Source organism: Nematolebias whitei, chromosome 20, assembly GCF_014905685.2.
Source record: "Nematolebias whitei isolate Nwh7 chromosome 20, NemWhi1, whole genome shotgun sequence".
In the NCBI taxonomy this organism is placed as follows: Eukaryota; Metazoa; Chordata; class Actinopteri; order Cyprinodontiformes; family Rivulidae; genus Nematolebias; species Nematolebias whitei.
Genome location: NC_056517.1, coordinates 10,664,598 through 10,677,376, shown reverse-complemented (window position 1 = coordinate 10,677,376; position 12,779 = coordinate 10,664,598). Strand labels below are relative to the sequence as shown.

General features: G+C 46.1%; 1 protein-coding gene across 1 annotated transcript in view; it reads left to right on the top strand.

The window, feature by feature from the left end:
• LOC119426836 (NACHT, LRR and PYD domains-containing protein 12-like) overlaps positions 1–12,779 on the top strand; it is a 59,032-nt gene that overhangs the window by 34,293 nt on the left and 11,960 nt on the right. Inside the window, exons 7-8 of the mRNA XM_037694419.1 lie at positions 4,468–4,644; positions 6,236–6,412. Of these exons, the coding sequence (XP_037550347.1) occupies positions 4,468–4,644; positions 6,236–6,412 (354 nt within the window). The remainder of the gene's footprint in view (positions 1–4,467; positions 4,645–6,235; positions 6,413–12,779) is intronic.

The window sequence follows — 12,779 nt, the reverse complement described above, 5'->3', positions numbered from 1 at the left end:
TACATACATACATACATACATACATACATACATACATACATACATACGTACATATGCACGTACATACATACATGCATACATATATGCATGCATACATATATACATACATCCATACAGACATACATACATGCATGTCACAGAATGAACCTCGAGCCAGGTCTTCTCGGAGAGTCAGAGTGATTTATTTGTCATACACACCACATGTGGTACATAAGTTTGGATGAAACTATGTACACAGAGTCCCAGTTACATCCAACAAGAACACCAATTGTAAAGAAAAATATTTGTAAGATCCGAGTCATGAACTAAGAATATACTACATTCACTACACTAAGAATACACAAGACTAAGAATGCACTAAGCACTAATAGTACAAAAACAGTGCACCAAAACAACACCAGCACGAACATGAGCCTGTGTGAGCAGATGAGGACTAATGAACACAGCCACATGAAATAATCAGCAGCATGAGATCAGCATCTTGGATAGTCAGCTGCACATATCAACAACCAAGTGACATTACAGTGATTTTTCACAGTGATTTTTTTTCCTGGTTACAGATTCATGAGTCTAACAGCCTCAGGGTAGAAGCTGTTCCTCAGCCTGGTAGTTCTGCACTTAATGCTCCTCAGCCTTCTACCTGAGGGGAGTGCGGCAAAAAATGTGTGTGCTGGGTGAGTGGTGTCCTTCATGATGCAGGTGGCCCTCTTCCTGCATCTGGAGGTGTAAATGGTAAATGGACTGTAGTTATATAGTGCCTTTCTTTCTGATCAAGACACTCAAAGCACTTTACACTACAATCTGTGTCCTCATTTACCCATTCATACAGCACTCTACTAGATCTCTAGAAAGCTAATTGAACAAATCATTCCAAAGAAACTGTTCCGGACACGTCCCACCGGAAGGAGGCCCAGAGGAAGACCCAGGACTCGCTGGGGGGACTATATTTCTCGGCTGGCCTGGGAACGCCTCGGGATTCCCCCGGAAGAGCTGGCCCAAGTGGCTGGGGAGAGGGAAGTCTGGGCCTCCCTACTTAGGCTGCTACCCCCGGGACCCGACCCTGGATAAGCGGAAGAAAATGGATGGATGGATGGATTCTAAAGAAACTAATCAGTGCTTTAGATCACATTCATACACCGATGGGACACACATCGGAGGCAATGAGGGGGGTTCAGTGTCTTGCCCAGGGACACTTCGGCATGTGACTGCTGGTGGATTCGAACCCCCAACTCCTGCATTGGAGGGCAACTGCTCTAACCATTCAGCCACAGCTGCCCGATGTAGGTGTAGATGTCTGTGATAGTGGGGAGGCTGACTCCAACAGACTTCTGTGCAGCCTTCACCACTCTCTGCAAAGCTTTTCTTTCTGCAGCTGTGCAGCCTCCATGCCACACATTGATGCTGGAGCACATGATGCTCTCCACTGCACACCTGTAGAAGGAGGTGAGGACTGAGCTTCCCAGTCCAGCTCGCCTAGCCGTCTGAGGAAGTAGAGTCTCTGATGTGCTTTCTTGATCAGGTTGGTGGTGTTGTTGCCCCAGCTGAGGTTGTCGTTCAGGTGCACACCCATGTACTTGCAACTGGAGACCACTTCCACCACAGATCCTCCTATGTTTGGGGGGCAGGTGTGTTTATTCCTTCTAAAATCCATGAACATCTCCTTTGTCTTATTCACATTGATGTGAAGGTTGTTCTTCCTCCACCAGCTCCCTAGGTGTTCCACCTCCTGCCTGTAGCTGGACTCATAATTGTTTTTGATGCAACCAACCACCGCTGTATTGTCTACAAACTTTACAATATGACAGCCTGAATGGGTCGGTGCGCAGTCATACGTTAACAGGGTGAACAAGAAGGGGCTCAACACACAGCCCTGGGGGGGAGCCCGTGCTGAGGGTTATGGTGGAGAAGTCGTCTTGACTTTTATAACACAATTACAACACATGAACATTTCAGTGGCGTTCAGTTTGTGTTCCTTTGTCCTGAAGCCAGCTGCACAGGTTTTAACTCACAAAAACACACTTTGTCTGCACAGATGTGGTTAATGGGCATCAGGGAGACACCACGAGTAGACCTCCAGATTGAGAACTTGGATATTTTGAGAGACAGCAGACCGGCAACTTCTTATGGTTGGAGGGAAAGATGTTCTCAGACAAAATATAAAAACATTCACAACTCTTTATGGAAAATCCTCTAAAAGTTTCCCCAAGTCAGATTGGTTCTAGGTGACAGACCAGACAAAGAGCTATTCATAACACTTGTATAGACAAATAGCAAAGAGCTCAGTGTTCCTTGCTTGGACATGGGTTACCAGGCCGCAACCTAAAGCCAGGCCTAGGGGAGGGGCTCTTTGGCAAGAACCTGGACTCGAGACCCAGTCGGGTTCAGTCCAATGAAGTTACATGGGTTTACCTTCCTGTGGGCCCATGACCTGCAGGAGGGCCATACAGGTCCGTTGCATTATGCCATGAGCAGAAGCCAAAGGAAATCAGGGTTAGTGGTTCATTGTTTTTGAGACCCACTGGGGTGTTGTGTTTATTTCAAATTAGATTTTATAAATTGGTTTACAAGTTCACAAGGCAACCTAGAATATTGTCTTGTTTGTTCATATTGACAGATGTGGATTTGTGCTGCAAAATCCTTCACTGTAGTTCATGTTCTATAAAGAGTTTTATCAAATACAGAAAATAAGGTTTTATTTTGAAGTTCTGGTTACTAAATGTATGATTTAGCAACCCTTGCAATGGCCACAAGATCAAGGAACCTCAACTATACCATGGCAGGACTTGGAATTTTGTTGTCTCATCCTGGAGTCAGGCCTAGGGTACAGGTTTGTTGGGTTTCCAAGAATCCAACTTCTTGAGACCACGCTCCTGTAAATCCACCACCTGCAGCAGGACCCGTCAGGACCTGATGCGTCCTTAACTGATGCGTCCTTAACTGATGCGTCCTTAACTGATGCGTCCTTAACTGGGCAACAGTCAGGGGCAGTCCAATTTGTAATTGATGAATCTGACATGAACCAGATTTAGGGATTCAAACCAGACCACAAACAGGAAGGTTTAATAGATTTATTGATTAACAGCTTCGGGTGGAGGTCTGAGTCCTTGGGCCAGCACGATCTGAAGAGACAGGAAGGTTAGTGAATTGGAGTTAAACGGCTTTGGTTTGATTGTTCAGTTTATAACCACCAACCTTCGTAAGCAGGTGAGGGAGGATTTCCTTAGAGTTGGATTGTGTGATGTCACTGTTTGAGAAGGTGAGCTGCTTTTGAGGCAGAGCTGAGCTTGAAGCAGTGAGGACAATCCAAAAGACAGGTCTAGGGAGACAGGCGAGGGTCATGCACAGATGATCAGAAATCCGAAACCAGACTTGAATCGTGATCCGGTAGACGTGGTCGTTTTAGAGAATGCAGAGGTCGTTACCATAAGCAGAGTTGATAATCCAAAACAAGCAGGGGATGGTCAAGATGGGTAATCCGTAAAACAGGCTTGAAGTCAGAACCAGGAAGACAAACGAAACTGTGGCATGGACGCTGGACATTTACTTACTGTGAGGCTTTCAATAATCTGGCACTGAGTAGAGTGACTGTGGGGTTTAAGTAAAGGGAAAAACAGGTGAGCTGCATGAGGGCTGATTGCAGTGACTCAGCAGAGTGGGTGTGGTTAAGTGAGGTGCAGGTTGACAGGAGATGAGATGAAACATGAACTATGGCAGGCAAAGCAAAAAACATGACAGAATCAGACTTTATAAATGCAATATGCCACACCACTGATGAGGAAAGAGCCTGAGCTTGTGCAGGAGACTAGATGAGCCCAACTACTTTGTATGTCTAGTTGGCTTCATCTCCTGTAGAGGGGCTGCTCTGTCTGGAGTCACTCTGGGTGAGAGGCTGCATGCAGGGTTGGACTTACTTACTGTTTATCCCCTCATCTCTTCGACCAAACACAGGTCTTCTTTTGCCTTCAGGTTGGGGACATGGTCATGCACAGATGTGGTTAGCAGCAGTTCAGAGCAACCAGTCTTCTTGGAGTCCTTGAGTGAGGTGCTTGACAATGCTTGATTAAGGGACTCAGTTGTCTTACTGGAGGACTTGAACAGCCATCTTTGTGAACATAGTGTGAGCTGGAGTAGCATGATTGGGCTGGGTCAACCTGCCTGATCTAAACCAATAAAGGGGTTTGTTTTTACAAACATATAAACATTAAATTATAGATTTCTGAAGTTAAACTTAAAGCAAAACAGATTAAAAGCTGAAAATGTCTTGTTTGATTTAAAATGCTCAACAATCTCTGGTGTTCTCTTTTTGCAAAAGAGGTTAAATAAGTTTTAATTTGATCATTTTTAAGAACATTACATTTTCTGTAAAATACAGTTCCTTCAAAGTAATATTTGCTAGTTTTATTCAGTCTGTGTTTATCCGCTTGTTTGGTATTAAACCAGCTCATTTCATATTTTCTCTCATGACAGACTTGGGGATTGTGATCTTTCAGAGAATCACTGGGAAGTTTTATCCTCAGCTATGAAGTCCAAGTCCTCTCTTCTAACAGTCTTGGATCTGAGTAACAACATCAACCTTGAAAACTCTGGAGTGAATCATCTGTGTTCAGGACTAGAGAGCTCAAACTGCAGACTGGAGGTTCTGAGGTCAGTTTTCTGAAGCTGATGGTGGTTCTGTGTTCATCTGAACAAAAATCATTTATTACTCCTCAATCTCTGCTGAACCAGTGGGCAGATTTTACTGAATCTTTGAAAGTAATGGTTGGATGTCCATCTTCAGCTGGTTATCTATAGAAAGAGACATTCCTTCAAGAAATGCTGAGCCTTTAGTTTAAAATGTGTACTCATAAAAGTTCTATTCATTCAAAACATTAAAACTGTAGAGACTGTTTGATTTAAATTTAATTAAATGTGCAAAATTTACCCTTTAAATAAACTTTTACTAGATTAATTATTAAACAAGTTTATTGTGTTTTTGTGGATCTTAAGTTTAAAATATAAATTCCTCACATTGTTTTCTTCACATTCCTTCAAAAGCGCACTTCAATACTTGCTCTTGTCAAGGACGGACATCTCCTCCTCTCCCTCTCCGCTTCACTTTGCTCTGTCCTGTCTGTGAAACTGCTTTAGAGCCTCTCTTCTACAAATCTTCCGAATCATAATTTATGGATTTGGATTTGGTCAGTTGGTCCCTCAACACAATTGATAACATTTCTTCGAACAGAAGACAGGCTTTAGGCGAGCCGATTTGCCCTGTTGGCACGCACGCAGCTGGATATCTCATCGACTTGGAAGACTTGATGATGTGTCTATCTCTGCTGTCATTGATGGATTTTAAGGACACATATATAATTGGATTTATGATAACTGATTCCTGCTTTTTGGATTCGGCTGGTTCCTGGTTTATCTACAATCAAGGAAGTCGTCAGCAACAAATTTGGACCCAATCATGCTGCTTGCCTTATGATGGCTTGGTTCGTGCCTCAAGCACCCAGACTCAATTGCTTTTGGCAGAATGGATCAGATCTCGGGGATCATTCTCAGGCACCGTCCATTGGTGTGGCCATTTAATTTGGATGTTTCGGAACCAAGTGGACTGACACAGACTCAAGGTAGATGTCATTAAAGTTCTGCCTGTCCCCAAAACATTTGTGTTTATCTGAATTTGGCTCCCTGAATGACATTGACAGGCCATCTTATCTAATTCGCCTGGAAGTTTTGTAAACCTGAAGCTCTGCCCCGTCCCTCCCCTCCTACTGAGGAATTCAATGAACTTTTCAGAGGGGCCCAGCTGAATAAGCATTCTGTCATCATTTCAGGATTCTCTGGATTCATCCTTGGTCGTCCTCGACACCCCCTCATTGTGTACGGTTCTCTCCAGAGGGAACTTTTTAAACTGAGCAATCTTATCTGAACTCTGCTGTGCCTCTGTGGGTTGTCTCTGGACATGGTCTTTGCTTCCCATCCACCCCCCCACCCCCAACCCCATTGCAGACTGTTGGCGTCATTATGTGCTTGGTGTGTGAGATATATTTTTTCATTATCATGCTGATGATCTTCAACCAAAGATTAAAAGCGTGTTAGGAATTTTTGTTGTCTCCAAACCCTATGTGTCATTTTTCACCACTTTTTATTGTCTGTCCAAACAGGTATCACTTGTAAACGAATCTTGGAGGTTCAATGTGACTTATCTGTTTAAATTAAGGTTGAATTGAATTGAATTTATTTTATGTTTTAGGTTGGAAAACTGCGATTTGACAGAAATCAGCTGTGTTTCTCTGGTCTCAGCCCTGAAGTCCAATCCTTCCCATCTGACAGAATTGGACCTGAGTAACAACGAGGATCTGGACAATTCTGGAGTGAAGGAACTCTGTGATTTTCTGGAGAGTCCACATTGTGCACTGAAAACTCTGAGGTCAGTTGCACAAACATCATGTAAAAACCTGATTTGAATGCGAGTCATGGAGTCAGGGGTATTTCATCACCAAACTAAAAACGACTTAGAACTCGGTGCAACTTTGTTGTTGAGATATTTCTTGTAGTTAGTCACGAGGTTTACACATATCTCAGGATGTCTTTTGACCCATTCCTCTTTGTAAAACTGATATAAATCCTTTAGGTGGGTCAGCTGCTGCATCACAACTCAAAGCTTCAGCTTCAGCTAGGCCAGTCTTTGACCTTCATGCACTTCCTGATGATTACTAGCATGTTGTAAGATCCATCGTCAAGTCACCATCAGTGTTCTGGCTGAAGGAAGAAGGTTGGGTCCAAGAATTAAACGTTCCTGTCCATTGGTCCCTCAGTGCAGTGAAATCATCCTATACCCTCAGCAGCTCCAAAATCAGCTCAGACCATGCTATTTCCACCTTTGTGCTTGTCTGTGGCGAGGGAGTCCTTTGGGTCATATTTACCATTTCTCTTCCTCCAAACACAGTGGGTTGAGTTGATGCCAAAGAGCTCAGTTTTAGTCTTTTAGGTGTTCACATTCGTGAGCAGGGAGAACTTTCAGGTACCGTAAGCAAGTCATGTTAGCAATGTTTTCCAACCAGTGCTTAGTTTGTAAACCAAACAATTCTGGAACACAACTGGGGGAGGGGGGGCTCCCCCCAGCCTCCCCTCCCTGGGCTGCCACCTTACCGTGGTGGAGGGGTTTGAGTGTCCCAATGATCCTAGGAGCTATGCTGTCAGGGGCTTTATGCCCCTAGTAGGGTCACCCATGGCAGACAGGTCCTAGGTGAGGGACCAGACAAAGTGCAGCCCAAAGACCCCGATGATGAGACAAATAAATGGACCTAGTGTTCCCTTGTCCGGACGTGGGTCACCGGGGCCCCACTCTGGAGTCAGGCCTGGAGGTGGGGCATGCGGGCGAGCGCCTGGTGGCCGGGCTTTTACACATGGAGCTCGGCCGGGCACAGCCCGAAGAGGAGACGTGGGTCCCCCTTCCCATGGGCTCACCACCTGTGGGAGGGGCCAAAGGGGTCGGGTGCAATGTGGGATGGGTGGTGGCCGAGGGCGGGGACCCTGGCGGTCTGATCCTCGGCTACAGAAGCTGGCTATTGGGACGTAGAATGTCACCTCACTGGTGGGGAAGGAGCCTGAGCTGGTGTGTGAGGCTGAGAGGTTCCGGCTAGAAATAGTCGGACTCACCTCTACGCATGGCTCGGGCTCTGGAACCAGCTTCCTTGAGAGGGGCTGGACACTCTTCCACTCTGGAGTTGCCCCGGGTGAGAGGCGCCGAGCAGGAGTGGGCGTACTTATTGCCCCCCAATTTGGTGCCTGTGTGTTGGGGTTCACCCCGGTGAATGAGAGGGTGGCCTCCCTCTGCCTACGTTTGGGGGGACGGGTTCTGACTGTCGTTTGTGCTTATGCACCAAACGGCATTTCAGATTATCCACCCTTTCTGGAGTCCTTGGAGGGGGTACTGGAAAGTGCACCTCCTGGGGACTCCCTTGTTCTGCTGGGGGACTTCAATGCTCATGTGGGCAATGACAGTGAAACCTGGAGGGGTGTGGTTGGGAGGAACGGCCCCCCTGATCTGAACCAGAGTGGTGTTCTGTTGTTGGACTTCTGTGCTTGTCATGGATTGTCAATAACAAACACCTTGTTCAAGCATTAGGGTGTCCATATGTGCTCTTGGCACCAGGACACCCTAGGCTGCAGTTCGATGATCGACTTTGTCATCGTCTCATCTGATCTGCGGCCACATGTCTTGGACACTCGTGTGAAGAGAGGGGCGGGGCTGTCAACTGATCACTACCTGGTGGTGAGTTGGCTCCGATGGTGGGGGAGGATGCCGGTCAGACCTGGCAGACCCAAACGTATTGTGAGGGTTTGCTGGGGACGCCTGGCAGAGTCTCCTGTGAGACGGAGTTTCAACTCCCACCTCCGGGAGAACTTTGAACATGTTCCGAGGGAGGTGGGGGACATTGAGTCTGAGTGGACCATGTTTCGTGCCTCTATTGTAGAGGCGGCTTACCGGAGCTGCGGCCGCAAGGTTGTCAGTGCCTGTCGCGGCGGCAACCCTCGAACCCGATGGTGGACAACGTCGGTGAGGGATGCTGTCAGGCTGAAGAAGGTCCTATTGGGCCTTTTTGGCCTGTGGGACCCCGGAAGCAGCTGATGGGTACCGGCAGTTCAAGCGACATGCGGCTCGGGTGGTTGCTGAGGCAAAAACTCGGGCATGGGAGGAGTTTGGAGAGGCCATGGAGAATGACTTCCACATGGCTTCGAGGCAATTCTGGTCCGCCATCCGGCGTCTCAGGGGGGGAAAGTGGTACACCACCAACACTGTTTATACTGTAGTGGGTGTGGTGTGCTGCTGACCTCCACTCAGGATGTCGTGGGTCGGTGGGTAGAATACTTTGAAGACCTCCTCAATCCCACCGGCACGTCTTCCACTGAGGAAGCGGAGCCTGGGGACTCTGGGTCGGGCTCTGGTGCTGAGGTCACCGAGGTGGTTAAAAAGCTCCTCGGTGGCAGGGCCACAGGGGTGGATGAGATTCGCCCGGAGTTCTTTAAGGCTCTGGATGTTGTAGGGTTGTGTTGGCTTACGCGACTCTGCAATATTGCGTGGACATCGGGGGAAGTTCCCCTGGATTGGCAGACCGGGGTGGTGGTCCCTCTATTCAAAAAGGGGGACCGTAGAGTGTATTCCAACTACAGGGGAATCACGCTCTTAAGCCTCCCTGGTAAGGTATATTTGGGGGTTCTAGAGAGGAGGGTCCGTCGGATAGTCGAACCTCGGATTCAGGAGGAGCAGTTTGCAGAGAATGCAATTTCCTTCATTCTGGTGTATTTTGGCAGGTTGTTAAGCATCTACATTTACCTAAACTCCCAGACTCCACCACAGGCTGTTCATGGCTTCTGCCTGTGGGCTCCTGCCCAGGTACAAGAGCCTGATTAGCTCACCACTCACCCACACTACTCCACCTGCTCCAGTACTATCTCCATTGCCACTGTCTTCATGTGCTTCAGTTCTTGGGTGTTTAGTTGTACAGTGAGAAGCCTTTTTTTAATTAAAGTAAATTGGACTGTCTTTTCAACATTTTGATTGCTTTTATTTTGACAAATTGGTGTAGTTGTTTTGATACCTGACATACGTAACTTGATTACCCATCAAACATTTCTCACATATTTTTAATTAATTATCTAAATTTTATTAATGACCCACTTAAACTGTAAAACGAATTTGCAACTTAGTTGTGCTATTTAAACATATGTTTTTTTTTTAATTAAATTACCCGTAACTGTACTTTTAGAGGCGGAGATTTGTTTAAGGGTAGAAGCAGAAATGCTTACTTGAAGGAAGAAAGAGTTTAGCCAAGAAGAAATATGACAGTGAAAGGACTTAAGAGAGGGGACAGGAATATAAGGAGATGGGACATAGAGCTAAGAAGAAAGTAGCTAAGGCAAAGCAGAAAGTGTGATGAGTTGTTTGGGAGGCTGGACACTAAAGAGGGTGAGAAGGACTTGTGTATCAATTGGCAAGACAGAGGGATCAAGCTGGAAAGGATGTGCAACAGGTTAGGCTTGTTAAAGATAGGAATGGTAATGTTCTAACAAGTGAGGAGAGTGTGATGGGAGGATGGAAGGAGTACTTTGAGGAGCTAATGAATGAAGAGAATGAAAGAGAAAGAAGAGTAGAGGTCATAGAAACTGTGGACCAGGAAGTGGGAAAGATTAGTGAGGATGAAGTCCGGAAAGCTCTGAAAAGAATGAAGAATGAAGGCAGTAGGACCTGATGACATACCAGTGGAGGTATGGAAATGTCTTGGAGAGATGGCAGTGAGGTTTTTGACTCAAATATTCAGTTCTATATTTGAGGGTGAGAAAATGCCTGAGGAATGGATAAGAAGTGTGCTGGTGCCCATTTTTAAGAACAAGGGTGATGTATAGAGTTGTAGCAACTACAGGGGAATTAAGATGATGAGCCACACAATGAAGATCTGGGAGAGAGTTGTGGAAGCAAGACTTAGATGAGAGGTGACTATCTGTGAGCAGCAGTATGGTTTCATGCCAAGAAAGAGCACCACAGATGCCATCTTTGCTTTGAGAATGCTGATGGAGAAATACAGAGAGGGTCGAAAAGATCTCCATTGTGTATTTGTGAATTTAGAAAAAGCATATGACAGAGTGCCAAGGGAAGAGGTGTGGTATTGCATGAGGAAATCTGGAGTGGTAGAGAAGTATGTTAGACTGGTACAGGACATGTATGAGGACAGCAGGACAGTGGTGAGATGTGCTGTAGGAGTGACAGATAGCTTCAAGGTGGAGGTGGGATTGCATCAAGGATCGGCTCTGAGCCCCTTCTTGTTTGCTCTGGTGATGGACCGACTAACAGATGAAGTCAGGTAAGAATCCCCATGGACTATGATGTTTGCAGATGACATGATCTGTGGTGAGAAACAGATGGAACTTAGAGACATGGAGGTATGCACTTGAAAGAAGAGGAATGAAAGTCAGTCAGTAAGACAGAGTCCATGTGTGTGAATGAGAGGGAGGCCGGTGGAAAAGTGAGGCTACAAGGAGCAGAAGTCACAAAGATGCAGGCCTTCAAGTACTTGTGGTCCACTGTCCAAGAAAATGGGGAGTGTGGTAAAGAGGTGAAAAGGAGAGTCCAGGCAGGATGGAGTGGAGTGATTTGTGACAAAAGGGTGTCAGCAAAGGTCAAAAGAAAAGTTTACAAGACAGTGGTGAGACCAGCTATGTTGTATGGTCTGGAGACAGAGATATGGCCAAAAAGACAAGAGAAAGAACTGGAAGTGGCAGAAATGAAGATGTTGAGGTTCTCCTTAGGAGTGACAAGGATGGATAAGTTTAGGAATGAGGTCATCAGAGGTATACAGCACAGGTTGAACAACTGGGAGATCAAGTTAGAGAGGCCAGACTGAAATGGTTTGGACATGTCCAGAGGAGGGACAGTGGTTTGGACATGTCCAGAGGAGGGACAGTGGGTATGTTGGTAGAAGGATGTTAGAAATGCAGCTGCATCCTACAAGAAAATAATATGTTAAATTTCCCAGGTTGGAGAGTCAAGGGAATTGAACGTCTGGAACACATATATGAAGGTGTAGACTTTATTTCATTTAATAATTTAATAATACAATTTGGCATTGAAAATAAATACTTCTTAGAATATCAACAAATTAAGTCTATCATAAAAAAGAAATTTAAGCTTAATAAAACTTTGTTAGAAACACCAATATGTGTGTTAGAGTTCCTTAATCTTAAATCCCCCAAATTATTATCTAAAATATACAAAAAAATGTCTAGAATCAATGACTCCATAATGCTACCAGTTGCAAAATGGGAGTCAGATTTATCAATCAATTTTGACCAAAACACCTGGTCTCAAATATGTTTAAAAACATTTAAAATGACTAGAATCTCCAACTTACAATTAATACAGTATAAAGTTCTTTATAGAGTACATTATACAGGTCAGCGAATGTTTCGGATGGGATTTACATCATCTAACAACTGTTCACAGTGCACAGGCAATATTCCTGATGATTATATCCATGCACTCTGGTTCTGCCCACCCGTTCAGAGGTTTTTGGTCCAGGTTTGTGAAGACTTGTCTAAATGTCTGAAATGTAATATTCCACTCTCTCCATCTGTTTGCTTATTGGCTATCTTGGAAGATGTTACCCTGGAAAAAAATACGTCGCATGATTTTCACTGCCTTATGCATCACAAAGAAAACCATACTCCTGAATTGGAAAAATAAAAATAATCTTAGCATTAATCAGTATAAAAATCTTCTGTTAGATCATATTAGTCTTGAAACAGCATCTGCCGACACATTGGATCAATCTCTGTGGGCTCCTTTGATCGGCTCCGTTACATAGTGAGGGTGGGTAGTCTGGGATCTGACCTTGTGGGGCCTTGGGGTTGATGTGGAGGTGGGTGTATGGGTTTGGGGCCCCGGGGGGTTGCCGGGGGCTGGGCTCTTGGGGGTACCTGGGCAGGGGGGCACTGCTTTCCCTCTGGGGAGGGCCTGGGTGGTCTGGGGGATGTCTGCTGGTGGCTGCATGCAGGCCCTCAGGTGGTCTGTGGCGGCGGTCGTGGGTCAACGATCTGGTAGCCTGGCTGTGCTGGTGTGGGTTCGGGGTGGGCACGGGGGCTTGGGGTTCTGGGGGCTTGTCGCCCCCGGGCTTGGGCCTGTGGGGATCGGGGATCTTGGGCTCTGGCGGGCGGGTTGCCGGGCTCTGGGCTGGCTTGCGCTCTGGTGCCCGGTTCTGGGCGGGGGCCTTCGGCTCGCTGGTGGGTTGTGGGTTCAT